At 57.0% G+C, this 27,416-nt stretch overlaps 2 protein-coding genes across 3 annotated transcripts; both read right to left on the reverse strand.

The window, feature by feature from the left end:
• Positions 1-376: 376 nt before the first annotated feature.
• Positions 377-12,965, reverse strand: AMDHD2 (amidohydrolase domain containing 2). 2 transcript variants are annotated; one of them, XM_075564420.1, is made up of 11 exons: positions 12,806-12,964; positions 12,566-12,702; positions 12,350-12,489; positions 6,257-6,311; positions 5,868-6,080; positions 5,707-5,795; positions 5,483-5,627; positions 5,009-5,116; positions 4,839-4,907; positions 4,616-4,717; positions 381-4,487 (listed from the first exon to the last, which is right to left on the reverse strand). In XM_075564420.1, exons 1-11 carry the CDS (start codon positions 12,886-12,888, stop codon positions 4,399-4,401), a joined length of 1,230 nt encoding a protein of 409 aa, XP_075420535.1. In that variant the 5' UTR covers positions 12,889-12,964; the 3' UTR covers positions 381-4,398. The 2 variants fall into 2 exon arrangements, with proteins under 2 accessions (XP_075420536.1, XP_075420535.1); XM_075564421.1 differs by lacking the exon at positions 4,616-4,717 and having other exon boundaries at positions 377-4,487; positions 12,806-12,965.
• A 158-nt stretch (positions 12,966-13,123) lies between these two features.
• Positions 13,124-17,198, reverse strand: ATP6V0C (ATPase H+ transporting V0 subunit c). The gene is made up of 3 exons (XM_075564422.1): positions 16,984-17,198; positions 13,880-14,063; positions 13,124-13,778 (listed from the first exon to the last, which is right to left on the reverse strand). The coding sequence occupies exons 1-3, from the start codon at positions 17,060-17,062 to the stop codon at positions 13,574-13,576; spliced, it is 468 nt and encodes a 155-aa protein (XP_075420537.1). The 5' UTR covers positions 17,063-17,198; the 3' UTR covers positions 13,124-13,573.
• Between the last annotated feature and the right edge of the window lie 10,218 nt (positions 17,199-27,416).

The raw sequence follows: 27,416 nt of genomic DNA on the forward strand, positions 1-27,416 counted from the left end.
ACTCTTTCTCGGTGTAGAAAGCCGTCTTTCAATACCATGGAGTGGCTGCTGGCTTCATGGGTAGCAGCCCGACCCACACCACTGTACCAAGACTCCTCTACTCTGCCACCGTGGGTGGTTGTGTCCTTTCTCTGACCACTCTTCCTGCAGATTAAGGTGATTGGAGTTCATTATCTTTATGAACTGTTTTATCCTAGCTACAGTTCATCTCGTACAGATTAAACAGAAGTTCACATCATGGGATTAATTTAAGGCTGCAGTCTAACAACTATGACAACAAAAGGTACTTTAAGTCTAATGGTTGAGATGAACTTGAAATTCGTATTTTAAACTTTGCTTCAACTTCCTATTTCATTTCCTATGCATTTTGGAAATTAGCCTTTTCTCTAGTATATCACTATTGTTTTCCTCAATCTCTGCGTTAACTCTTGATGTGCATAAATGCCTCATTTTAGAAGGTCCTGTTTTGTCCTTTACCACTGTGCACTTTTCATTATGTTCAGTAGGGTGTTTATGCCTTGTATTAGGACCCTTAAATTTGTCCCTACTTTTTCATTGATGGTCTTTAAATTTAGGTATTTGAAGCATCTTGAGTTTGTTTTTGTGCATGGTGTGAGGTATGGGTCGTTTCATTCTTTTAAAGGTGAAGATCCCGTTTTCCAGTAACATCTGTTAAAAAGGCCATCTCTTCACCGCTTCCATGTCTTCTAGCCCTCTGTTAAACATAGGTACGTGGCTATGTTTCTGGGTCCTCAATTCTAATCCATCGGTCTTTGTGTCGGGTCGGGTTGGCTAGAGAAACAAATCCAGTGACACACACACGTGTAAGAAAGTGCTTTATATCAAGGCGTAATTGGGTATCAAGAAAACATTCCAGCCCAGACTAAATCAAGTCCGTATGTCCAATACAAGTCCTAAGTCCTTCTTCAGACTCATAGAACAATATGCAACGATGCAGAATGCAGGCACACCACTGGCCGGTGGGGGAAGTGTCTGGGGATCATCACAGGGTCTGACAGGTCTCCACAGGAAAGTGAGCCAGAGAAAGGGGGGAGCAGTTCCCAGGGGCCCCATGAGGAGGCCACACCCACAAGGCACCATTGGGTTGGGGCCCGATTGACAGGCTAGACTCCACCCAAGTTTGACAGGAGATTATATAATTTCCAGTCTTCCTGACTCTCACTGTACCAGTTCCTAGCTGCTGTGATTACCACGGCTCCAGGGTTTCTTTTTCATGACCTTAAGGTAGGGTAATTGTGATGGATTGTCCAGGTGGGCCCGGTGTAATCACACGGGTCTTTAAGAAACTCCGGGGCATCAGGGTCTGCGTGAAGCAAATGCACTGCGGGCTTTGAAGACGAGAAGGGTCCGTGGGCCAAGAAGTGGGGGAAGCCTCTCAACGCCACATTAAACCCACTGCCTCCCAACTCTTCACGACCCACAGGACAGAGCTGCCCCTGCAGGTGTTCCACACTTTCAGCCTTTCAGAAGAGAAGCCTCATCTTTGTCCAGAGGAGTGTCGGGGGATGCAAACCGCTGTCACCCACTGTGCCCCTGGGCAGCCTCTAGAGCAGCGGTTCTCAACCTTCCTCAGGCCGCCCTTTCACACAACTACTCATGTGGTGACCCCTCAACCATAACATTCTTTTTTTTTTCCATAAAATTTTCGTTGCTACTTCATCACTGTCATTTTGCTACTGTTGTGAACCAGGTGACCCCGTGAAAGGGTTGTTTGTCCCCCGAAAGGGGTTGTGACCCACAAGTTGAGAACCGATGCTCTAGAGCAGGGGTTCTCAAACTTTTTAAACAGGAGGCCAGTTCACTGTCCCTCAGAGCTGTTGGAGGGCCGGATTAGTTTTTGTTTTGTTTTTTAAAAGTGTGAACAAATTCCCATGCACACTGCACATCTTGTTTTGAAGTAAAAAAAAACAAACGGGGCAAAAACACTCGGCAGGCCGCATGTGGCCCGCGGGCCGTAGTTTGAGGATGCCTGCCTAGAGTCTTAAAAAAAAGCAAGGAGGCCGATTCTCCCAAGAACCCGCACCTGCCTTTGCTCCTGGGGAAGCCCACTGCACACTTCCAGCCTCCTTGAGACCAGAGACCGGGTCCTGCAGCTGCATGTCTTACAGAGAACCCCAGCTCCCACCATCTTCCATACAGCTGGGTCCTTGTGGGCCCAGAGCCCGCCCTCCCTGGGGCTCTATGGGATGGAGAACTGCACCCCCTGGAGGGTTTGGAAGGCCACTGCTTCTCTCTCTCAGAAGCAGCTGACAGGTTTGCAATTCAGGTCTTTTGGGATGGCCCCCAAACTACTGTGGCACCAGGGCTCAGGGTGGCGTTCAGGCCTGGTGAGTCCCTTGAGCAGTGGTGAAAAGTGGGTTCTCTGAGAGTCAGGCAGGGCAGCAGGGCAGGACCTTCCCACCTAAGCTGAAATACAGCAGGTAGTGAGCCGTTTGCTATGGGGGGGGGGGGGGCGGGGCAAAAAAAATCAGCCATCAATACATAGCCACTTGCTGGTGCTCAGGGAGAAGGGGGGCCTGGAGGTACCCTTCTGGGTGCGACTTTTACTGGGCCCACCTCTGGTCTGCAGAGAGGAGAGCAATGGCAGGGGCTCAGAGGGAGAAGCAGGGGGTAAGGAATGAAAAGGGCATGACACCTCTCCAGAGTTAGTCAAATTTGCCCAGCAGACCTCTCCCTTGAAAGAGCCCCTCCCTCGGTGGACCACACCCCTCCGAGTCCCCGCAGAGTGGGAATGTTGAGTGGGGGTGGGGAAGTGGCCTTGGGCTAGCCATGCTCCCCCAACCAGCAGGAATCTAGAACCCATCACCTGGGACTCCTCCTCCCACCCCATTTGACACCAGAGTGCACCCTAACCACCCTGCCGGGCCTCACTGCACGTCCACTACCTGCCCCATTGTTCCAAAAGTGAATTGTCCTCAGAGCTAGGAATCAAAACCTGGTCAGCCTGGAGTTAGAGCGAGGGTTTGTAGTCACCAGCTGGAACCCAGACTAGAGTGTAGGCAGCTACTCAGGAAACCAGGTCCTGGAACCATCTGGCTCCTCCTGCAGTGAAGCTGCTGCCAGACCCTCCCCATCGGACCACCTCTGCCTGGTGTCTCCTCCCGATTCTCTCCCCAGCTCCAGTTCAGAAAGTGTGTCCACCGCAGGCAGACCACCCAGGCTGTGCCCACAGGTCAGTATGGCCCCCCGTCCGCTGGGGCTAAAGGCAATGCTGTTGTGTCCTTTGAGTCCAAGTCTCCTTTGTGCTGGAAGCCAGCCCCATGGACACCAGTCCCCACTACCCCCTGGCTTCACCAGCCCCTGGGTGCTGGGCAGGGGACTGAGGGAAGCATGGGCTGGAGGACCCCAGCCAACCCCTGAAACACCCAGTGGCAGCTAGGCACCTCTGAGTCTTTGCCCCAGAGCACCACTTGGGGATGGCTTTTCGCCGAGCTGCCCGCCCCCCTACTCTCTGGTTCTGGGGAGGCTCTTCTCTCAGGCCCTGCCCTCTGAGATGATCCTCCCCCAGCTGAGCCCTGAGCACTGATGGGCACCCATGGCTGCGTGCCCCCTTCCCTGGGCAGTGCAGGCAGCCAGTGACCCAGTCCGGTGGGTGGAGACCTGCTCCTGAGGCTCAGTTGTCTTTGTGGCAGCATCTTGTCGCCTCTGAATCATGGTGACCTTGTGTGGGGGATGGAGAACTGCCCCAACGGGGTGTCAAGGCTGCCAGTGTTGAAGGACAGTTTGACAGGCCTTTCTTTAGCGTGCTGAGCTGCTGGCTGCGGGGGATGGGCCTCCCACCTTTTAACTAGTGCAGTGCTTAACTGTGGTGCCACCAGGGCTCCTCCAGGCTACAAAGGGTTGGGAAACTGAGCCCCAACCCCAGACTTGGGGTGGGATCAGTGAAGGGCATTCCAAGGATGACCTGAGAGGTGGTTGGGGCAGGCAAGACTATCACCTTGGTGCAATGGGCAAGAGGAACTGCCAAATTGCACTGCCTGGGGTGCCAGTCAGGGTCGCCCACATCCCTGAGTGGAGAACTGTGCGCTCCATAGGAACCGTGTGTGTGTGTGTGTGTGTCTGTCAGGGGGCCTTTCACCTGAGTCCTGCACTGGGGGCCCCCACCGACACCTCAAGTCTGGGTGCTTCTCTCCAAGCTCCCTGGCAGACTGCCCCCTAGGCTCAGACCACCCTCAACCTCGCCACCTGAAATACCTGAGGGCCCACCTTCCTGCTGGGTGCAGTCTGGGGGCCCACCCGGGGAGAGCTGCCTCCTCCCCCACCCAGCGCTGCACGCCTACCTCGGAGGCCCAGTTCTGAGCTGCGCAAGCAAGACCCAAGACAGCCCAGGTGCCTGCAATGTGGCTTTATCAGGCCCGGGAGGGCCGGCGTCGTCAGTCACTGCCCAGCCACCGTGGCCTGCCACACCAGCTCCCCCGAGATGTAGGTGGCCTGGACATGGAGGGCATCATCAAGCACCACGAAGTCTGCAGGAAGAGGCGAGGGAAGGGGCAGGTCACAGCACCACCCCAGTCAGTTGGGGGGGGGGTGTCACACCCTGAGCCTCCCTTCAGGGGCCCCATGGGTCTCTGGGCAGCAGGGAGGCAGCCCTCACCTGCATCAGCACCAAAGTCCAGGGTCCCCTTGTGCTGCTCCAGCCCTAGCAGCTGGGCGGGGTGCAGTGACGCAGCCTCAAGGGCCGCCTCCAGGCTGCAGCCTGCAGGGAGAAGAGGTGTGGGTCAGTGTCAGACCAGGACCAAACCGCCCCACCTACGACTCTAAGGTCACCTTGCCCCCTGCATGCCAGGACCCCCTCCTCAGCGCCCAGCCCTACTGACCTGTAGCCTGCAGGAAGTGGCGCACACACACATCCATGGGGGCGATGCTGCCGCACAGTGTCGAGGTGCCTGGAGAAAAGAAGCAGGGTGCTCAGAGCAGAGCCCCAGGTTCCGGCCACCCACCGGAGTGGCTGTTCTCACGGTGCACAGGCAGGGACTGGGCCACTCACCTGCCACGTAGGCCGACAGCCCGTCCACCTCTACCACCTGCTGCCCCAGCGTGTGCTGGCCATTGCCCAAGCCGAGTGCAGGGATGGCGTCGGTGACCAGCACCATCCCTGGGGGAGGGGGAATGAAGACCTATGGATGTGTTCCCCTGGCACCACCCCAGTACACAGGTCACCCGCCCCATGCCCCACTGTGCACCCAAGACCCTGGGCATGGACAGGAGCTCCACTCAGTCTCACCACCCCCACATCCTACCCCAAAACTCACCCTGGGAGTGGGTCGACTTGCCCCTCACCACCATACACAGTCCGGCCCCACTCCCTCTACCAGGGGTGGATACAGTGGGCGGGCAATATGCAGAGTGACACGTGGTGTGGTACCCCGCCCCTGGCCCTGCCTTGGGTGGGGTGCTGGGGGGCGGAGCAATGCAGAGCACCCAGGTGGGCATGGATCCCTGTCCCCACCAGTCCCCTCACCACCGGGATGGGCGCTGTGGGCGATGCGCAGGGCAGCGGGGTTGGTGTGGATGCCATCAGCAATCATCCCGTAGAAGATGGGGCGGTCTGGGGGCACCTGGTCACTGGTCAGGAGCCCCACGATACCTGGGTCTCGGTGGTGGAACTGAGGGGGGAAGGGTCCACTGAGCAGCTGAGCAGCGTGGTCCCAGGCAGCACTCCCCCCCTCCCGGCCCCGCACTCACAGGCAGCATGGCGTTGAAGAGGTGGGTGATGAAGGAGGCACCGCTCCGCACTGCATCCTCAGCCGTCTGCAGGTTGGCCATTGAATGCCCTGCACGGAGGGAACATATCAGTCCTTGCACTGTTGCACCCTCGCCTGCCCCTGCCCAGGATGGGCCCTCACCAAGGGACACGCAGATGCCCCGTGAGGTCAGCTCCCGGATGACCTCCTGGCTGCGGCCCAGTTCGGGGGCCAGTGTCAGGATGCGTACGCTGTCCAGAGGCCCGTACGTGGCAAGGACATCATGGAAGGCGTTGGTCTCGTAAGAGCGGAGGTGGGCTTCAGGGTGTGCGCCCCGCTTCTGCCTGCTGATGAACGGGCCCTCCAGGTGCACTCCTGAGAGAATGGGCAGAGGCTGCTCCAACCGGTACCCACCCCTTCCCGCTCACCTGCCACCCCTCCCCCCACTCACAATGGGCACCCAGATGGTGAGGGCCTGCATGCAAACAAGTCCTCCCACATCTAGAGCCTCACAGGGCAAGGCCCCCGCCCCTCTTGGTCCAGCCACTCACCGAGGACCCCTGCCCCATGGGGGCCACCTTTCTTCACAGGGATCTGAGGAAGGACCTAAGGGGAACCAGTGGTTAAAGCCCAGCCCCCACTGCCAAGGTCAGAGCTCAGAGGTCAGAGCTCAGAGCCCGGCCCAGCACAGCCCAGAGTCCACAACCCACAGCCCCGCCCACTGATCTTTGCTGGGTGGGAGAAGCAGCAGAAGTCCCACACCAGGTTCCACACACCCTGCGCGAGGCCATGACAAAGAACAGGAGGGGAAAGTCACTGGGGAAAGCAAGCCCCACCTCACTCCCAGGTCAGTGGCCAGTCTTAAAGCCACAAGGCAAGGACAGGAGCCCCCACAACAGCCAGACAGCTCTCCTGGGCGGGGACTAGACGAGAAAGCGGAGCGAGCAGTCGGACAGCAGGTCTGCGGCGATGCTGAAGAGATGATGCAAAGAACAGGAGAAGGGGGAGAGGAGGGGGCCAGCCCTGGAGCCCCCGCAGTAGACGCTCAGCAACAAGCAGGCTTCTAGAAAGATCCCACACAGAGCCTGGGACAAAAGCCATTAGTAAAGGCCTCCAGCCATGCAAAAAGGAGTGCCGACCATGGGAACAAAACAGCTCAAGCCCAGTTCCTGGCTGGACAAAGAAATACGGACCTCCTGGTTCCTTCTTGGATCCATCCTAAGAGGGCTCAGCAGACAGGGACAGAGGGGACCCCCCAGCCTCCAGGGAGAAGACAGGAATCTTTCACCAAGGGCGCAGTGTCAGGAGGCCTGATTTCTCAAACCACCCTCGGTGCTCATCCACCGATGAGGGGACCAAGCCTGGGGTAGACGGACAGTGGACGGGACGGGCAGCTACTCAGCTAGTAGAAGTGAAGTCTTGACATGGGCTCTGGGGTAGAGGGAGTCTGGGTCCTGGCAGTCACAAAGGGGCAGGTGTTGGGCATTGTGGATGAATGAAGAAACAAGCTGGGGAGGGGGGGGGTGCACACAGGAATGCCCCACCCCTTAAACGGATGAGGAGACAGCTGCCAAAAGGTCTCCTGGCCAGGAGGGTCTGAAAGACGTTACTGGAATGAGAATCAGGTCAGTCACGAGGCCAGCTAGTGGAGGAGGGCAGAAGTGGGATGTGCGGGTGAACAACTGCCTTCTTTCCCAGACGATGGCACCTGGCTACCACTACTGGGCCCCTTCATCAATAAGTCGAGCAAACTGCGTATGGAGACACAGCAACACACTGAGGCAGTGGACGGACTTAGGACTTCTGCTCAAGGCCTGCCTCAAAGCAAGAACATTTTGTTCTAATAACTCGGCATTCTGTGATGCTCACCCTCTCAGTACCATCACTGAAGATAAATGGGTGCATAAGCAAATGTGGTGAAGGTGGATGGTGTCCAGCTATCAAGGTATAGTGTCTGGGGTCTTAAAGGCTTGAAGATAAACAAGCAGCCATCTAGAAGAGAATCAACAAGCCCACATGGAAGCAACACACCAGCCTGTGGGATCATGAGGTATTGATGGGATACGGTAACATGCATCAGAAGACCCAAAACAAACAAACAAACAAAAAACATTGTTGAGAATGAGAGGGGTCAGAGCAGAGACCCAAAACCCATCTGTAGACAATGGGACATCCCCTCACAGAAGGGTCACAAGGAAGGGATGAATCAACCAGAGTTCAGTATAGCACCAAAAAAACACACAATAATCCTCTGGTACCTTGAGGCTTCACCACCCCACCCCACACCCACTATCATAGCCCCAGTCCTGCCTTTCACTGCAGGCTAGACCGGAGCATGTGCACAGGTACAGATAAAGAGCTCCAGACACATGGAATCCAGGTACAGAAATGGGAATAGCAACACTAGGAGGGTAGGGGGAAGGTGAGGAGAGGAGGGGAGGAAGAGGGAACCAATCACAATGATTGACATATAACCTCCCCTCCCCCAGGGAGAGGAACAACAGAAACCACGGGGGAAGGGAGACAGCAGTCAGTGTAAGATATGAAACTAACACTTAAAAAATAAAATTAAAATAATATTTTATAATTTATCAAGGGGGGGAGAAGCTGATACCAAGATCTCAAATAGAAAGTAAATGTTTAGAACATGATGGCAACATATGTACAAATATACTTGATATAATCATGCGTGGATTGTCCTAAGAGCCCCATTAAAATGATCTTTTAGGGGGAGGGGAGTGGGGAGGGAAGGGGAGGGGAAAAAGGAAAATGAGGAGCTGTGTCCAGGAACCCAAGTGGAAAGCGAATTTTGAGAATGACGAGGGCAACGAATGTACAAGGGTGCTTTACACCATTGATGTATGCATGGATTGTGCTAAGAGTTGTATGAGCCCCAATAAAATGATTTTTTAAAATGATGGCAACATACGTACAAATGTGCTTGACACAATGGATGAATGTATGGATTGTGGTAAGAAATGTAAGAGCCCTAATTAAAGTATTTTTAAAATATGATCTTTTAATTAATTAAAAAAATCCAGAGCAGGATCCTGATCAAAAGGTGTGGGGTGGGGAGGGGAGGGGGAAGGAGAATGCAGAGCAGAATTTCAAACTCTCTAGACTTTCTGGAGTCACGGAGGGTGGACGAAACCGTACAACTAGTGCCCGGGGACATCTTTAAGACCGAACGCCACACCACTCCCTGAATTCATCAGAGACGAGGAATCCCTTAGCTTAACCATTACACAAGGTCGCCTTGTATGAGCGCACCAGACGGGACGGACTTGACAACAGGAACTCTGAAGAGGATTGTTCTTTTTGGGGGGCGGGGGCAGTGAGTTTGTGTTGACGGGGATGAGGCGGCAGGACTCAAAGAAAGTCACTGACACGCACAAGAAGGTCCCCGGAGACCGAGTGTGAGCTTTGCTGTGCAGACTCCCAGCCAAAAAAGACAAACGCGCGCGCATGCATCCACCGGAGCAGGGGCACGCAGAGACAATGCCGAAGTGCCTTCAAAGTCAAGAAAGTTCTTGCACCTGGGCGAGAATCGGAACCCAACCTGGCCATCAGCACAAGAGAGTAAAGCGGTTTTCAAAGCTGCAAGGTCACGAGGTTTACCTCCCATGACCCTTTTCTTCTCTTTCCCCTAACCCTTCCGTGTGGCGGCTACTGAAGGATGTGCTCCCTCAAAAGCATGGCGTAAACCGGGAAAGCAGCCGGAGATGCTGGGCACAAGCGGGGGGGAAAAGGGAATGCCAGGGGACTCTTCCATGCCGGGAAGGGCCCTCCTGAGACAACAGGGTCCGGTAGGGCCAGCAGCGAAGGAAAGTGACAGCGGGCTCAATGTGCAGAGGAGAGTGACCAGGAGGGGAAGCCTGGCGCAGACCTTAGGAATGAGACGGTGCCCAGCTAGCACGAGTGGCAGCTCTGACCAAGGCCACCGTAGATGGATCCTGTGAGAATGGGAGAGAAATGCCCAACAGAACACAGACTCTTCCGAAGCCCTGACTTAGCAGACTGGTTGGATGTACGAAATTCCACCTGATACTCTATAAACCTTCAACCAAAACTAGCCCACCCCCCACCACCGGTCACTCTAGAGAAATAACAGATCGGCACACCCAAAATAAAGACCGTTGTCTGTGAATATTGTACTCCACTAAAGAACGAAAAAACCTACCTACATGGAGCAGCAGGTGTCCTGGTGGCTTGATGAGTTATGAGTTGGGCTGCTGACCCCACGGTCAGCAGTTCAGACCCACCCGCCACTCTGTGGGACAAAGATGAGGCTGTTCCTGCAAAGAATGACAGGCTCCTGCTCTATCCTATAGGGTCACTGTGAGTCAGAATTGACTCAATGGCAGCGAGTGTGGTTTGGATAGCATCTTACTATGTTGTACATAGGGACGGCAGACGTGAGGAGTTGGATATGATTAAAGGAGAGAAGGGGACAGGACACTAGAGATATAGGCACCATAGGCACCAAAGAGAATGTGACACAGTGAAAAATCTAAAAAGCTGTCACCGAACAACATGGGTCGAAACTCAACTGGAACCTAAGTTGCTGAATGAACATACACTAACAAAGCTGTAGAACATTAGTGGAAAACAAGAGTGAGACCCCCCCACAAAAGGTGGCTTGGAGCAAACACAGCGGCTGCAAATCTGGGCTCCCAGGGACACTAGCTCCATGGCTCAGGTGGAGTGGGCAGGGAGTGAGGAGGGGCCTGTCCCCCTCATCCCCACCCCCATCCTGAGGGCCAAGCCCACCCTGGACCCAAGATGAGCTTTAACCACTGTGAACTCAGCTCCTCTGTGACCTTGTCAAGTGCAGACCATGCGTGTGAGGTGGGATGGGGTGGGATCTCAATGAAAGGCTACAGGTAATCCCAGAAACAGAGCAGGTGTACCAAGACACCTGGGGGACTGGTGGCCAGCATGGGGGATGCAGATAGCAGAGGGAAAGGTGGTTTAGCTTTCCAAGCTGAAGTTGGTATTCACCCCCCATGCCCCCGATCCTTCCCCATCAGCTGGACTGGGAGGAGCTCTGGGGGTGAAGCCGCAGCTGGAAGTCCTGTTGCTCAGTGCTTGTGAGTGGATTCTGAAGCATCAAGACCCTTGGTAGAAGAGTGCACATACCGCCACCTGGGGGTTGGCCCTGTGCTGGAGCCCATTCTTGCAGCTGCAGGCAAGCACATGGAAAGACACCCTGGGGTGCATGGGGTTAAGCAGTTGAGCTGCCCAGCCCACCAACTGCTCTGAGGGAGAAAGATCTGCCCACAGATTTTGGCCTTGGAAAGTATTCCCAGGGGCAAGGGAATTCCAAGCAGAGGGCTTGGGGGCCGCAGGGGTGAGAGCCTGGAAAGGGCCAGAGGTCCCAACCCTGGGGGGTGGGGGAGCTAAGGAATGATCTCTAAAGGGAAGAGAGGCAAGGGGGAGGAGTGCTCCCTCCGAGCCTTGCTCTTGGGGGATCACTCTGTCTGGCAGGTCACTGGGACCAGAGGAACTACCTGAGCAGGGGAGAAGAGGGCGGACCTTTCACCAGGTCCCCAGCAGGCAGGTACAAGCCCGGTAACATGGCCAAGACACAGGAAGGTGGTGCTGGGGTGCAGCAGCTGGAGAAGTTGGGTTTGACATTGTGACTTTGTGGGAGAAAAGCCAGAGAAATTTCCAGGAAGAAGTTCCTCCCTGACCCAGACCCAGCACCCCAAAATCTGAGATGGAGACTTCCCTTATTGCCTCTCTCTCCAAACTGCTGCACAAAACCAAGTTCTGCTCTGTGGCTGGAAAGGGAAACAAGAGGCTGGGCCTTGACTCTCCACAGCCAGAAGAGAACTGGGCGCGTGAGAAAGAGTAAGCACGTGAAGGTGAGAACAAGGAAGCTGTCCTTCACTGTGGGCAACTTTGCTGGTGGTAGGGAACACACTGTGAAAGAGTACCACCTGGAAGAGCAGCCGGCCAGCCCCCTGCCGGGCCCTGGGGAAGCCATCAGAGCAGATCAATACAGATTTCCTACTGGGATAAAAAACGTGCTGCGATGGCACCTGGTCTGAGATGGAAAACTTTGGAGATGCAGAAACTCAAGGCTGTGTCCCTGTGGAGTCCTGGCTCCAGCAGGATGCACTGCAGTTTTGCTCCCTAGCCTTAGGGATCCACCTGCAACTGTGACACAAGGTATCACAGGAAGGACAGGGTCAGGCAAGGAATTAGCGAGCAACCCACGCGCAAAGGGTCCAGGAGAAAGCTACATGAGCATTAAGAGTATGAGATTAAACAACAGAGCCAGGCCAGCTGCCTGAAAACTACGCTTATTGAAGAGACTTATGACCAACCAACTACACGGACTCCAGGGGCTTCTGAGCAGAAAGTGGTACAGTAGGGCTAGCAAGGCCTACCATGGAACTTCCTGGAAGTAAGGCTGGGCCTGAGGAGTGGCAAGCTGGACCTTGGACAAGAGGGAGGCAGCGTCGGGAGGGGAGAGCATGTGGCAGGTTTGGGTGCTGAGACAGCAAAAGTGGGGCCGGGTGGAGCTGCAGGAGCAGCTATGGGACCTGGGGGGCAGGGGTGGGATTGTCAGGCCAGGCATAGAGCAGCCTTAGGAGGTGGGTGGTCCCCCTTCTCCCTTCCTCCAAGCCAGATCTCACCTTGTGATAAACCTCCGGCGGGGAGGTGACCAGGGTAGGGCAAAAGGACGTGACTCCGTGTGCCAGGATCTTCTGGGCCACCAAGGCCACCCCTGAACCCACGTCTTCCGTGGCCAAAGAGAAGTCCACGCCAAATCCACCTGCGGCCACAGAAAAGAGGGTCCCGCAGTGCCTCCGGGCCCCGGTTCCCGCCCCCTCCCCTGCGCCGGGCCGCACCGTTAATCTGCACGTCGATGAAGCCCGGCGCCAGGATGCAGCCCCCGCAGTCCCGCCGCTCGTCGGCCAGGCGCCGCTCGTCGAAGAAGAGCTTCTCCGGGTCCAGGATGCGGCCCTCGCGGACCCACAGGTCTTCCCTGCTCAGGGCGGTGGGGCCGGGTCGTCCTCAGCCCGCCCCGCCAGCCCGCCCGGCGCCGCTCTCCGCCCGCCCGCGAACCCGCCCGCCGGCCCGCCGCCCACCTGAGCAGCCTCCCGGCCCGCAGGAGCCGGCAGTTCGTGAAGCGCAGCACCGGGGCCCGCGCCGGGGCCTGCCCGCCGCGCATCCCAGCAGAGGCGGGCGCACCCGCAGCGCCGCCGAGTCCGAATCCCGCGCCCGGCCAGGCCCCGAGCGGGCGGCGCCACGTGACGCTCAGCTGACGGCGGCGGCGCACGTGACTCCCGCGTGCACGTGACCCGGGGCAGGGCGGTGCCTAGCGGGGCGGGCCACACCGCCCGCTTCCTCCCTCTTCGCCCCGCCCTGCCCCGCCCCGCGGCGCAGCGGATTGGACAGGGACCCAGTCACATCGGAGAACTTTATTGGACACGGATGTCAGGGCCCGCGGGCCCAGCGCAGAGCTCTCCGGGCGGGCGGGAGGGCGGCCCAGCGCGGGAGCCCGCAGGACACACTACCTAGTTACTATAGAATGGGCGGCGAGGGCTGCTCCACAGACGTATGAACAGGTCAAATCTTTATAAATAAAACATCCAGTGAAGAGGAAATGACGTGTCTAGTCAACCTGATACACAGAGCACTCTGGGGCTGCGCCTCACTGGGGCCGAAGGGAGGAGTGGGCCCGGACGTCCACGGCACGGGGCGGGGGCAAGGCGGGCACGGACAATGGGCACTAAGACACTGCGCATTTACAAGACCAGCTACGGGGGGTCAGCGGCCCCGGCGGGTGTCAGGCTGTTCATTCTGGAATGAGGGGGTCTTTACATCGGATCGGCGGCGGCTGGGCGCGGTGAGGGCTACTTGGTAGACAGGATGAGGGCCACGATGAGGCCGTAGAGGCCCAGCACCTCGGCGAAGATGAGGATCAGGATCATGCCCACAAAGAGCCGGGGCTGCTGGGCTGTGCCGCGCACGCCGGCGTCCCCCACGATCCCGATGGCAAAGCCAGCCGCCAGCCCGCTCAGGCCCACACTCAGGCCAGCGCCCAGCTGCAGGAAACTCCTGGAGGGGGTGGCGGGAGAGGGAGAGACGGGGTGAGGTTAGCGGCTGGGGCAGGAGGCACCCCACCCCACCCTCACCGGCTGAGCAGGGGCAGCACTCACTTGTACAGGGTGATCTTCTCATTCAGGGAGTTGGCGATGAGGACAGCCACCACCAAGCCATAGATGGCGATGATGCCTGCCATGACCACAGGGATGATGGACTTCATGATCAGCTCCGGCCGCATGACCGACATGGCTGCGATGCCCGTGCCACTCTTGGCAGTGCCATAGGCGGCGCCCAGGGCTGCAGGAGGGAGGCCAGGTAAGTCAGGGCAGGGTCGGTGGGCAGCTAGCTCCTCAGAGGCCCACCCAAATTGGGCTCCCTGGCATCCTATCTGGGGTTCCAGCTGTAAGCTGTCCCCCTCAGCAACTTTCCCTGTAGCTGCCTGCCACCAAAAGGTGGCGCCAGGCCAGTCAAGCACGGGAGATGGGAACTGGGTCCCTGAGGGCACCAGAGAAGCAGCAGCATCTGATTAGATCTCAGCAACACAGGTATCAAGCAGCCTGAGGTCAGCATGTTGGGAGCCCCTGCTCAGAGGGCTAGGAGAATCTTCTCTGCCAGGACTATGTCCAACAGCTTGTGATGGCCATTGGCTGTTGAAAGAGGCACCCCCAGCCTAAGACTCTTAAGCGACAGCAGGGCCCCGAACAGCAGCCTGCTGGGAAACTGTCATTCAAGGGTGGCATTTCTACTTGGGTTCCATTCCTGGATTGGGGCCCAGCACAGTGGAGGGTCAGTGAAGACCAAGTGGAGGTCATAGGAGGAAGACAGGGCTGACTGAGCTCCAAAATGCTCTTGGGGACCCACTGTCACTAGGGGACTGGATGCCAGCAAGAGCACACCCAAGGCAGGGTGCTAGGCACCGCTTCACTGTCCTTCAGCCAGAGGTCATGTGGCTGGAAGGAGGGGAGTAGCAGGTGGTACACAGGTAAAAGTGTGACCAGGGGTGTGACCCCTGACCATAGGTCCCCAGGAAAGCCAGCCTGTCACCCCGAGCTTCAGAAGGCACCCCTTCCAACAGTGCCAGGGCACAGTTCCGGGCACATAGGCACCACTGGTAGGGCTCTGTAGGACGGGAGGAAGTCAGCTTCGTGGAAGGCTAGATGAAGAAATACAACTTGGACTTTTGTCAGAGGACGGAGAAAAGGGGAAGCTGGGATGTGGGGTGGGAGTAGGGTCTGCAAGTTGGGGGGAGGGGGAGTGGCAAGGGAACATGATGTGAGCACAGATGGAGTCATCTGGGGAGAGGGAGAAAGATGCTCTGACCCTCAGAGCACGTGGTATTGGTGAGCAGCTCACAGAAAAGCAGTCTGCCCCCTCCTGCAACTTGTGGGGAGAGGGTCCTCAACGAGAACCCTGGTTTGGGGCAGGAGGAAAAACATCAGGTCGGCCTTGGGTGGAAAGCACTGGGAGATGGGCAGCGAGGCAGGGCCTGCAGGCACATGCCCCACTTAACCCAGGAGTGATGTTAGAGTGACTCAGTTGGCCCAGTGAGGTGGTGGCTTAGTGCGGCAGCTAAGCTGTGTGGGTAGAGGGGTGGGACTGCGGGCAGATAGGCTAACCTGTCCAAGAGCCAGGGTGAGTAGGGCTGCTCTGGGCCAGCCTGTTCTGGGCCCTGGAAAGCACCTTGCAGGTTTCTGGCCAGAGGAAGAATCCCGGGGGGAGGGAGGGGGGGCTAAGGGGGGCAGGCAGGGAGTAGGTGCAGTGGAGAGCTTTGGGAGCATATGGGAACACAGCCCAAATATCCCAGGTTCTGCACAAGGCAAGGGTCCCGTTCCTACCCTGTTGTCCCCCCAGTGCGTCACCTGCAGTAAGTGCTCAATCAGGAGCTGCCTAACTGAATGGCAGCGACACTCTGGAAGGCAGGATTACCAGAAAAGGAATGGGTGAGCTGGTTCAAAGGCCCCAGAGCAGGCGTGGCCTGGGAGAAGGGGAAGTCCTGATGTGGCCTCCCACCACAAATGACCCACTCCTGGCTCGTGACGGGAGAACAGGCCTCGTTCAGCAGCACGTGACCCACACAAGTCGAGGCAGCACCATTTTTTGGAGCGCGGCCCCCAAGCACCCACCCACAGGTGTTTACAGTCAGCAGAGACCCTGTTTGGAGTTCAAACCCAGCACATACCTTCCTGGGAGCCTCTCCTGTGCGGCACAGGTGAGGTGGGGCAGGGTGGGGTCAGCAGGGCCCCAAACCAGACCTACCTGTGGAAGGCTAGACCAGGCCAGACCAGTCCTAGGGGCCACCACCAGTCCAGGACCTGCTTCCCACTCCAACAGTCAGGGCTCAGGCCCAGGCGCCCTCCTCCCAGTTAAGGCTGTCCAGAGCCTGCCAAGCCCACCCTGGGGAACCCCAGCTGTCATCTCAGAAAGAGGGGGCCAAGTACTTTGGGCGGTGCCTTCTCCCACATCCAAGGTAGCCCTCCCACTCTCAGGACGAGAAGGTCATTCATTCATTCATCAGGGCCAGGGCTGCAAGGCTCCCTGCCAGTCCCAGACAGGGCACCCCATGACACCCCCGCCCCTCTTCCATCATCGGTCCCTTCAATTCTCAAGACCAAGCCCTCACTTTCCCAACCAGCCCACACAGCTGACGGCGCTATTGGGAAACCGCGACTAACCTGAACCGGACGCACCTACCGCCGGGCGGGGGGCGGGGGGGTGAGGTGGGGGGGGGGGCAGAGCCATCTGTCCCCGTCCCCATAGAGGCTGGGTTCCCTCGGTCCCGATCCCCCGCCCCCGCCAACCCCTCGTCGGGGGAGCCCAGGGAAATGTGATGTCACACCTGCCCGCAGGATTGGGGTGAGGGTGGGGGACGGAGCAGGCGCAGGTCCGCGCACCGCCCCCACCCCCGTGCCCCCACCCCAGCTGCCCGCCCGTCTCCGCGGCTAAGATGGCAGCAGCACCGCGGCCCCACCCCCGCACCGACGCGGCCGGCTAGTGGGGAGTACCCGGCCCAGGGGTCCCCACACCCCAGACAGGCCGCGCGCTCGGCGCGCCCCAGACCCCCGCCATCCCCGCCGCCTGCAGTCACGTGAGGCGCCGGGCACCCTCGAACAGCCCCGAAATGCGTCAGAATGACGTCACAGGCCGAACCCCGCGGGATGCAGGCGCGAGCCCCCCGCGACCCCAGACCGCAGCCCCTCCTGCCTGTCGCGGCGCTCACCGCTGAAGATCATGGCGGCCGTAGCGCCCATGATGCCAAAAAAGGCGGCGTACTCGGGGCCGGGAATGGTCTCGGACATGTCTGCAGGAGTGGGGTGAGCGCAGCGGGGCGAGTCGGCCGGGCGGCGGGCGGGCGGGCGGGCGGCAGGGCGAGAGCACCGGCGGCAGCTACAGCGATCCGGCACGTCAGCCGCTGCGCTCTAAATACCAGCACCGCAGAGCAAAATGGCGGCCGCCGCCGCGTCACATGACCGTCGCCCCGCCCCCGGGGACCGTACCACTGCGCGGCCGGGGGCCACGCCCTGCGCTGGCCCGGAAGCTCGCCGACGCCCCTGCGCCGGGCCCGCGCCCCGCCGCCCGGGCCCCGCACCGCGCCCGACACCGCGCCCCCACCGCCCGCGGGGCTCGCCGTCAGGGACCGTCGGCCCCTCGGCCCCTGAAGCGTTGGGCCCGGCCGACCCCGGGCCGGGGCGGGGCGGCGGGGCGCGTATTAGCATACTGGGCGTGGCCTCCCAGGCCCGCCTCCTCTGCGGGCTGCGAGGCGCCGGCTGCGTGCGCTTCGAATGTCGCTTTCTCCTCCGCGTTCGAAGCGCCCGGCTTTGCCTCCGCGCCTCTCGGGCTAAGCCACGACGCAGCGGCGGGCTACACCACGGGCTCTCCGGAACAAAGCTGGGCCGTCGAGGCCCAGACGCCGGTCTCCTCCACTCCTGAGTCCCAGAGAGCCCCCCTCCCCACCTATGAGGTCACATCACCGCGTCCTCACTCTGGGGCTTCAGCTGGCCCCTCTAGGTCCAGACTCCGGTTCCAACTTGGCGACGCCACACCACTCCTGTAAGCACACCGAGCTCCTTCCCGGCACTCAAGTCACACGACTGCTTGGACGTCCTGACAATGTTGAGACCCTTTGGGGCCCCCCTGGATATCTGCCTGGCCTGAGGTCCCGGGTCTGTTCCCAGAGCTGCAGGGCTGAGGACCTTGAGGCCGAGAGCCCTAGCCCTGTACTGGCACTTCCCACTGCGCCCCCCCCCCAACCCCATGAAGTGTGCCAGGCCTTATTTCCGTCCCCCAACACCTTGGGCTTCCCTTGACTTCCCCCCTCGCGCCCCACCCCCTCTGCACCCTTTCAGCAGCCCTGTTAGTGGTGGTGTCTCCCCTGACCCCGAAACCCTCATCCTTGTATTACAGAGCCTTCCCTGTGCCCATTATGGATGTTGGGATCGCCAACCCTGGTCTGGACTTTACCCCTCCTTCTAGGGAGGAACCCTGCCCCCAGCTCAGCTGCAAATCAACAGCCCCTAAAGTCTCACTTAGGTCTGGCCTGCTTCCACTGCAGAGGCAGGCGGTATTCCTAGAAGCCCTCCCCCTCCTCCCTCTACCCACCCCCCTCCTTTTCTCCAACCCAGACATCCTGAGAGAGCACTCTCCCCTGCAGCATCCCCACTGCCTCACTGGCCTGCCTGCCCCAGCCCCTTGCCCTTGTCAAGGTCACAGGTGACAGCAAAGGGACGCTTGTCAGGCTTCTCCTGCCCTCCACCTCCAGCTCCTTCAACAGGCCATGGGTTCCTAGACTCACAAGGCAGGCGCTGATCAGGCCCTCCCCCTCCACCCCAATCCCAGCTAAAGCTTAACTGCCCAGGCCCGGGCCTGTCTCTGGGCAGTTACAGCCTCAGCCACCTGCACTCATTTACACTGACCTACCTGCCAGTCAGCTCCAGCTGTCTAGCCTTGCTGACACTCCAGTGGGCTGCCCGAGGCCCAGACCCAGGCCTCTGGACACTTAGGACCCAGGCTGAGGAGCCTGGACAGAGTAAGGCCAGCCAGAGCCTGGAGGGACCATGGAGGCTACCTGGAGGGGGTGGCTTGTGAATAGGACCTTGCTGGAGGGGCAGGCTAGGCTTGGCTGTCCACCCACAGGGACTTCGGTTGAAGTGTACAGAGCTTTGAGGGGGGGGGGGGGGGACAGGCAGCAGTGCTCGTAGCTGGCTAAGGTTCTCCCATTCTCTGCCCTGGCTCCGGGTTATGGGGTCATCCTGGGTCTTTGCTGGGGCAGGGGACACCTGGAACCAGCATGTCTCAAATTCAGCTAGCCCCTGTCCTTGTGGCCTCCTAGGTCTCCAGCCAACCACTTGACCCTAAGGTTTGGGCTGCGCTGTGCTGGCCCCATTTCGTGAGCCATTGCCTTGGCTGTCATGTGTGTGTGTGTGTGTGTGTGTGTGTGTGTGTGTGTGTGTGTGTGTGTGTGTGTATGCATGCACATATGCACAGTTATGCTGCTTTCCTTGTGCTTCGAAAAAACTCTGTGTCTTTTGCACATGGGTGGTCAGTGGCAACCCTGTGGGACTTCCTGTCTCTGCGGCCCATTTGGGTCATCGTGGCAGCGCTTCAAACTTTTCCAGAATGTTCCTGATTGCACCTTGAAGAGACTGCAGTCTGGCGTCCACACACTGGGACACTGGCAAATGGGAGTGACAGGCAAGATCACAACCTTCACTTTATGGGTTGGAACTCAACCCCCAATCTCTCTGAGGTCCGTCTGCTTTGCTTCCAGAGAGAACCCAGCCATATTGGTTGTTTCCACTCTGGCTCAAACCACGGTGCCAGCCCAGCACCCTGCTCCTCCTCTTCCTCAATTACATACCCCCCTCTTGCCCCACCCCCACCAGCCTCTCTGCAAGTTCTCCGCGCCCCGCCCGCCCTCTGGATCTTTCCTCCACCAGTCCCTGCTTCCCCCTTCTAAGAAGCAAGTGTGGCCACTTCCCCCACCCCCACCCTTCAAGGTCTCCCTGCTACCAGCTGGCCCCAGTGGTGGTGGTGAGGGGGGCTCCTTTTGCTTCTTCCTGCTCCCTCCCCCTCCCAGGGGGCTGGACCTTCTCTGCCGCCGCCCTGAGTGAGTTAGAACTGGACACCTCTGTACCAGATCCACCGCCCTCTAGTCCACAGCCTCATCTTTGTCCCATGATCAGCTGGTGAGTTCGAACCACTGACCTTGCCGTTAGCTGCCTTGCGTGTAGCCAGCCAACCAGACTGCCAAGAGCAACCCTAGACGTGCAGACCCACCGCCATAAGCTGCTTCCGACTGAGCAACCTCACGTAGGTCGTAGGTTGGGGTGGGACTGCCCCTGCGGGCTACACCGGGGCAGACAGCCTCGCCTTTCTCTCGGAGCAGCTGCTCAACGGGTTTAAGGGGCCTTGCAACACTTAACCCGCAGCACCACCAGGGAGCCTTGAACAAGACCCCCTCAGACACTGCTTCCTCCAGGAAGCCCTTCTGGCCACCCCTCATCCCTCTCAGCCACCCCCACTGAGACTACCAGATCTAGTCCCCCTCGTCCCCTGGCAGGGGGCCTAGCGTGCAAAACCGGCATTTACTGAGCACCTACTGTGCGCATGTGGGTATTAGGCCATGTTACCCTCAGGGTGGCCCAGCATGAAGAAGCCATAGGGCTCTCAGGAGGTCACAGAGCGAGCGAGCAAGGGCATAGACACTCTGAGCTGGAGGGAGGGTGGCCCGTGGAGGGGCCCGGTGTGGGGAGGGACCTGGGGTGGGAATGGAGCCAGCTCGGGTCTTATAGGACAAGGTGGGACCAGCTGGCCAGGGGACAGAAGTGAGCCTTCTTGTTCACAGCTACTTCCCCCTGGGTGTGAAATCAGTGTCATGAGTTGTTGGTCTGTCACTGAATGGGTGGAGATTTCCAGTCATGGAAAGAGGGGTGTGGGGAAGTTCCCAACCACCCCGCCAATCCTAACTCATTCCCCTCAAGTGAACCCCGACTCCTAGCCACCCTGTGGGACAGCAGAGAGTTTCCAGGCTGCTGGCCTTACGAGAGCTGGTCCTTATGAGAGCTGACCACCACGCCTTCCTCCTGGCCAGTAGCTAGCTGGAAGACTGAGGTCACTGAGTCTGGTCAGCAAGCAGCAGGACGCCTTCCCCATCCCACCACCAAGGGGCTGCTCCTTTGGGCAGCTTCAAGAGACCTTGGAGGAAGTGGTCTGGGGCAATGGGTGGGTCCCTCAGCCCGCTATCCTGACTGAAACCCTCCCATGCCCTTTGCAGACCCAGTAGGGGGGCAGAGGGAGGGCAGGGGAGTCCAAAGGCAAGCACCCATTGTCGTCCAGTTGATTCCGACTCAGAGGGACCCTCGTGGGCCTGCCCTACTGGTTTTCCACAGTTGTAAATCTCTACGGAAGCAGGCAGACTCATCTTGTACTCTGCCCAGCGGCTGGATTCCAAGCGCCCAACCACTTGTTCCGAACCCAACCTTTAACCCCTGAGTCACCCAGGCTCCTTGGGAAGGGAAGGACACCAGAAATCAGTTGCCAAGCGGCCTGCAGTGATGTGAAAGATGACCAACCAGCTCCCAGGGCAGCCAGGCCAAAGAAGAAAAGAGGCCGCGGCCGACCCAGCAGCATCCTGGGAACCCCAGCCAGGCTCCACCCACCACTCTGCAGGGGGCCTGCTCCTCAGTTGCCAAGAACACAGGACACCCTCAGGGCCCACTGGCTGAGTTGGCTGGGCTCTCACCACCTGGTGAGCTGAGAGCTGCCTCTGCTGGAGGCTCAGGGAGACCGAAGGGAGGGGCCTGGGACAGTGCTGGGGTGGCCTTACCACGGAGGGGTCATTGGGAAGGACGATGCTTTCTCTCCCTGTAACTGAAAAAGCAAGGCTTGGACAAGGAGAGTTGGGCGTCGTGTCAAATCAGTTTTGACTCATAGCGACCCCCTATGGCAGAAGAGAGCTACCCCAGCCTCTTAAGAAACAAGCCCACTTTTGATTGGGGGTTAGGTGGTGGTCTGCCGAGGAGCACTGGTCCTTCATTTATCGAGCTCCGTACCATCTGTTCCTACTCACCCACAACGGTGCCCTCTGTGTGCCCTTCCCACTTCCTCTCTGTTGACTGTTTCCATTCCTCTGTCTTGCCCAACCCCCTTTGTCCTTGGGTAAATGCTGTCCTCTCAGCTGGCTTGATGATTCTAGCAAGGGGGAGCCCCATCAGGTTTCCGGACAGCAGTTCAAAGCCACCAGCCGCTGTGAAGCAGAAAGATGAGGCTAGTTAAGGTCTAGGAAACCCGCAGGGGCAGTTCTGCCCCACCCTGTAGGGTGGCATCCACTCAGAGGCAGTGGTTTTTTGTTTTGTGTTCATTGTTATGGGAGCAGATGGTCAGGTATTGTTTCCCCCTCATAGCCTCTTACTGGGTGGGCTTGTCCTGTCCTGCTGGGTTAGCAAGGAGATCCGGTGACATCACACATGACATGCAGTTAGCCCACCCGTGCGGTCGGTGGGCTAAACTCCCGGCTGGAGGAAGGTGCAGCTGTCCCATAAATTAGATTCCCAGCCTCAGAAACCCACTGGGGCAGTTTGACTCTGTCCCTTAGGGCCACCATGTGCTGGAATGGACTTGCCGGCCATGGCTTTGTCTCTGAGTTTGCTGGCTGCCAGTGGGACACTGAGCTGCTGCATGAAGGCTCATGACAGGGTGTACCAAACCAAACATATAAACCCACAGCCATCGAGTCGATGGACGGGGTGGCACTGCTTCGTGGGATTTCCAAGACTATTGATCTTTCTGGGAGCAGCCAACCTCATCTTTCTTCCTTGGGGAGGCGGGTGAGTTTGAACCTCTAATGTTGCTGGTTAGCAGCTCAACACCTAAACCACTGTGCTAGAATGATATGAGACTAAGAAAAAAATTTTTGAAGCTCATAGATAAGCACTTGGAGCAGGGAGGGTGGGTGCGTGAGCAGCACAGGGAGGAGCTGTACCCTGCCCTCCTCCCTGACTCTGTTAGTCTGGGTACTTTAGAGAAACAAATCCACAGAAACTCATGTATAAGAGAGAGTTTTATATAAAGGGTAAATGCACATCAAGAAAACATCGCAACCCAGTGCTGCCCAAGCCCACAAGTCCAACATTAGCCCAGATGTTCAACGCCAATCCACAAAATCCTCCTCCATCTCACAAAACACACACAATGATGCAGATTGAAGGAGGAAAACTGAGTCAGTGAATGTGTAAGCATCTCAGTGCTGGCAGGGGTCTCCACACGGCTGCTCCAGCACCCAGGGCTGCATCGGAGTAGATCCATGTGGCTTCTCCTCAGGGATGTCTTGCAGGAAGTGAGCCTTGCAAGCTGAAGCAGGGAACTGGCTAAGGCAGCTGCACCCTGGTCCGACCATCGCAAACCAAGAGCCATTTATCCATCTGCCCTTCAATTAACCCCACATGTGTTTATTGGCCAGGTTTGGACAATAAACTTTAACTACCTCACTGGCCCTAATCTTGGTGGGTTGATGGCCTAGGCTCTAGAGCAGCGGTTCTCAACTTGTGGGTCTCAACCCCTTTGGAGGTCAAATGACCCTTTCACAGGGTCTCCTAAGATCATTGGAAAACACATTTTTCTGATGGTCTTAGGAACGGAGACACCGCTCCTCTATCCATCTCTATGCTGATCTGGTGAGAAAGAAGCTGTGTCATACAGCCACAAAATGTTGCACTGTAATTTACTGTTGTTATATTAAGACTGTTAACCATGCTATGCCATGCTCCAAGACAAAACTTCACTTGTTTGTCATTAGAAATAAATATTTCACCATATAAAGTGACGCATTGTTTTCATGATGAATCACTATGCTTTAGCAATGCTCCATTTGTGTCAATGAAAATACATCCTGCATATCAGATGTTTACGTGACAATTCATAACAGTAGCAAAATGACAGTGATGAAGTAGCAACGAAAGTAATTTTGTGGGTGGGGGTCCCCACCACCTGGGGAGCTGTGTGAAAGGGTCGGGCAGGAGGAAGGTGGAGAACCACTGCTCTGGAGGGCCTGAGTCCCAGGCAGTGGACATGGCGCAGGGCTGGTCCTGGGCACCAGGGGTCGCTGTGCAGCGTTCTTGCTCGGGACTGTGGAAAGGGACAGGGTCTGGTGGGTGGCAAGAACTATGGGTGCCAAACTGGGGTGCAGGTTCTCAGGGTGCTCATGCATCGCAGACTCCAGGCCCTCCTGTGACTGGATCGGCACCTGAGAGCCAATCAAGTCAGGCTCTCTAATGAACCCTAGGCCCTGTGGGCTTCAGACGCTCATTCATACTGCATCTATAGGGACCAAAGAGACCTGCGATCCCTGGTGGCACAGTGGGTTAAGCATCTGGCTGCTAACCACTGGGTCTGCGGTTCAAACCTACCAGAAGCTCCTGGGGAGAAATATGAGATTGTCTGCTCCCTTGAGCCTCTGCAACCTTGGAAACCACATAGAGGGTGCTGCCCAGGGCAGAGGGTTTGGTTTGGGTGTCTAAGGGAAGAGGCGAAATCATGAGGTCCGAGAGCAAAGGCCCAGAGGTGTCCAGAAACGAGCTGGTCGCCCTGCTGTGACATGGAAAGTCCCCCACAGGCAGTGAAACCACCAAGGGGTTCAGTGTGTGGCAGTTGTGTCCTCAGTCCTAACTCCCGGCCACTCCATGCTGGGGAGGACCAGTGCTCCACGCAGCGTTCTAAGGCTGTGGCCTCTCCAACAGGGGGCCAGGTCTGTATTCTGTGAGCCTTTGGGTGTGGTCAGTCAGCCTTCGGGTTAGCAGAGGCAATGGTGCAGTGGTTAAGTGTTGGACTGCTTCCCACAAGGTCTGCAGTTTGAAACCGCCAACTGCTGCTCTGGAGAAAGATGAGGCTTTCTACTCCCATAAAGAGTTACAGTCTCAGAGTTCTGCCCTGCCTTAAATGCTTACGTGTCATTGACTCGATAGCAGCAAGTTGGTGGCGTGTTTAACTTTTTGGAGTGTGTGTATGTGGAGGTACAATTTGTGGGGGGCATGGTACTTGTGGAAGCATTGACTTCTGTGATAGGTAGGATTATTGTGCCATCCGGGCCAATAAACACCTGTGGGGTTAATAAGGTTGCCGTTTAATTGAAGGGCAAGGAGATAAATGACTCGGTGAGCCTTGCCTTTCTGTCTCTTGCTGTCTGATGATTGGACTGGTGTGTGGCTGCCTTAGCTAGTTCTCAACTTAGCTAGTTCTCTGCCTCAACTTGCAAGCTACACTACCTGTGGGACACCCGACCCGTGGACCGAGTCACTATAGTTAGAGGTTCCTTTGAGACCTGCTTCGCCACACTGTTGGTGTATACATCCCTTGAGCTGGGGACTGTCAGACCCTGTCATCTGACTGACTGTGGGTGACCTGCCCTGCTGTTGGCTGCCTGTAGCCAGACTGCCTCTATTGCTCTACAGAAGACTCAGCTGTCTGCTTCCTTGACTTGCACCCAGCAGCCCTCGTGAGTTGAAGGACTGCCAGTGTATTAACTATTTCATGGAAGTGAGGTGAACAGAGCCATTTGTACTATTCTGTAGACGAATTAACTGTTTATTTCTTATATTGTATCTACCTATTTCTCTATCTATCTACAAAATCATAAGTGTCCTGGTTTTGTTTCTCTGGAGAGCCCTAACACAATTTCCTTCCTTGTCATTTAGCCTATTATATCTTTTCTGAGTCCCTTGAAGCCCCAACTACATATGGTCTTGGGTGAGTGGCCAAGAGTCCAGCTCTGACTGAGCCAGGGGGTCACCGCGGGACCTATGACAAGCTAGGCCCAAGCAATCTCCTCCTGCGTTTCCCCAAGCCCCCTGCCGGGCTGTCAAATGGGACCAGCAGGCTTGCAGCTTCTTTCCCTTCCTGTCCCACTCTGGTGACTAAGACATTTACCATCAGACAGTCAGCAGCCGCGCTCAGGAACTGATGTGGCCGTGACCTCAATGACCCTCACGCTTTCCTTGGCTTTCTGGTTTTCTAGGCCACTGGGTTCTGAAGGATTCTGGGTGAGCTTCAGCATGGACCTGTCTCTGCAATGAGCAGGGCTGGGACATTTCCTGGATGCCCAGCTTCCATGATCCTCTTCCCTGTCTGCCTCATTAGGACGTAGTTTACATGTGATTACTCATTGGGCTGCTGAAAGGCCAGCAGTTCAAAACCACCAACCGCTTCTTGGGTGAAAGATGGGACTTTCTACTCCAGCAAAGAGTTACTGTCTTGGAAACCCACAGAGGCAGTTCCACCCTGCCCTAAGGGGTCACTCTGGCAGTGAGCTTTTTAGTTTCTAACCTCAAATCTGTTTCCTTTGGGATTCTAACTCCTGTCGGTGCCTTTGATGGGGCTTCAGGTTGATTGGCATTGTCCTCCAGCTAGGCCGCTGGACATGTGGCTCTGTTTCCTTGGACCCTACATGGGAGCAGGCAGTATATGTGTGTGTGTGTGTGCATGCGTGCATAGCATGATTCTGTCAGATTTTGAATGGCTGGATTTTTTATGAATCACTTTATTGGGAGCTTGTGCAGATATACCAATCCAGAATTCAGTTAGATCACGCATAATTTTACAGTCGCTACCACCATTGGTTTCAAAACATTTTCTTTCTTCTTGAAGTCTGATATCAACTCTCTTTTATCTGCCCCCCCCCAAAAAAAAAGCCATTTGGGAGTGGGAAGCAAATTGTCAGGCCTTTCTTCCAAGGCACCTTTCTATTAGCAGCCCAGCGCCCCCCACCCCCGTCCCCCTCAGACTGCATTCACAAGGCCTGGAGGCGCCCTGACATCAACATCTGTGCCCGGGGTGGTTGTTAGAGGTTGTCCATGTGGGAGCGAGGGAGGGGCTACTAAATGAATGGGGGCCCGCACTTGGGTGCAGCACATCATCTCTGCAACGACTCACCCTAGACGCTCATATCCCCCAGGTGGTAATTTGTGCTTTAACACCAGCAGGTATTTTTAACCCCAGCAGTTCCTCTGTGTAACACAGGTGTTTGGGGGGCGAGGGAAGGGACTGGAGGTGTTTCTCGCACCCTCCTCCCTTTCCTTTGGTGACCCTTCCACACCCAGGGGCCACTGAGGAGTTTAGGCGGGTGAAGAAAACAGTCGAGATTCTTGGTTCTTGGGTTGACGTGATTGTCCAATTGTGTAGTTCATGGCAGATTAAATTTTTAAAAAATCAGTATCAGCAGGATAATGAATACAGAAGACTGAAGCACAGAAGCCTTTTAATTTTGGTGCTGGCAAAGACGACTTCTGGGCTGCCAAGAATGAATGAATAAATCGGTCTTGGAAGCTGTCCAGCCAGAATGCTCTTTAGAAGCCAGGGTGGTGAGACTTTATTCTTGGTCTTTAGACAGGTTCTGGGAGAAGGACATTGCATTTGTAAAGGGGCAGTGAAAACGAGGAAGGCCCTTCAACAGGACAGGCAGACACTGCAGCCACCACAATGGCCCACACATAAGAACGGTGGTGAGGAGGGTGCAGGGCCAGGGGGTGTTTCTTCCTACACACCAGCGGTCCCTTTGAGTTGGGACTGACAGCACCGAACAACTGTCCAAACTCAAGTTCACTGCCCTCGAGTCGATTCTGGCTCACAGCGACCCAGTCAGACAAGGCAGAACTGCCTCTGAGT

The sequence above is a fragment of the Tenrec ecaudatus genome, chromosome 12 (genome assembly GCF_050624435.1).
Source record: "Tenrec ecaudatus isolate mTenEca1 chromosome 12, mTenEca1.hap1, whole genome shotgun sequence".
Classification (NCBI taxonomy): domain Eukaryota; kingdom Metazoa; phylum Chordata; class Mammalia; order Afrosoricida; family Tenrecidae; genus Tenrec; species Tenrec ecaudatus.

What these genes read in the sequence shown, in the direction of transcription:
- AMDHD2 (XM_075564420.1), bottom strand. Translation starts at nt 12,888, where the DNA reads ATGCGCGGCGGGCAGGCCCCGGCGCGGGCCCCGGTGCTGCGCTTCACG. An exon ending in CGCCGGAGGTTTATCACAAG is followed by an intron (nt 6,312 to 12,349) that starts GTGAGATCTGGC and finishes GGTTCCCCTTAG; the next exon opens with GTCCTTCCTCAGATCCCTGT. An exon ending in CCACTTCCTGCAGGCTACAG is followed by an intron (nt 4,718 to 4,838) that starts GTCAGTAGGGCT and finishes TTCTCCCTGCAG; the next exon opens with GCTGCAGCCTGGAGGCGGCC.
- ATP6V0C (XM_075564422.1), bottom strand. Translation starts at nt 17,062, where the DNA reads ATGTCCGAGACCATTCCCGGCCCCGAGTACGCCGCCTTTTTTGGCATC. An exon ending in GGCCGCCATGATCTTCAGCG is followed by an intron (nt 14,064 to 16,983) that starts GTGAGCGCCGCG and finishes TCCCTCCTGCAG; the next exon opens with CCCTGGGCGCCGCCTATGGC. An exon ending in GAGAAGATCACCCTGTACAA is followed by an intron (nt 13,779 to 13,879) that starts GTGAGTGCTGCC and finishes CACCCCCTCCAG; the next exon opens with GAGTTTCCTGCAGCTGGGCG.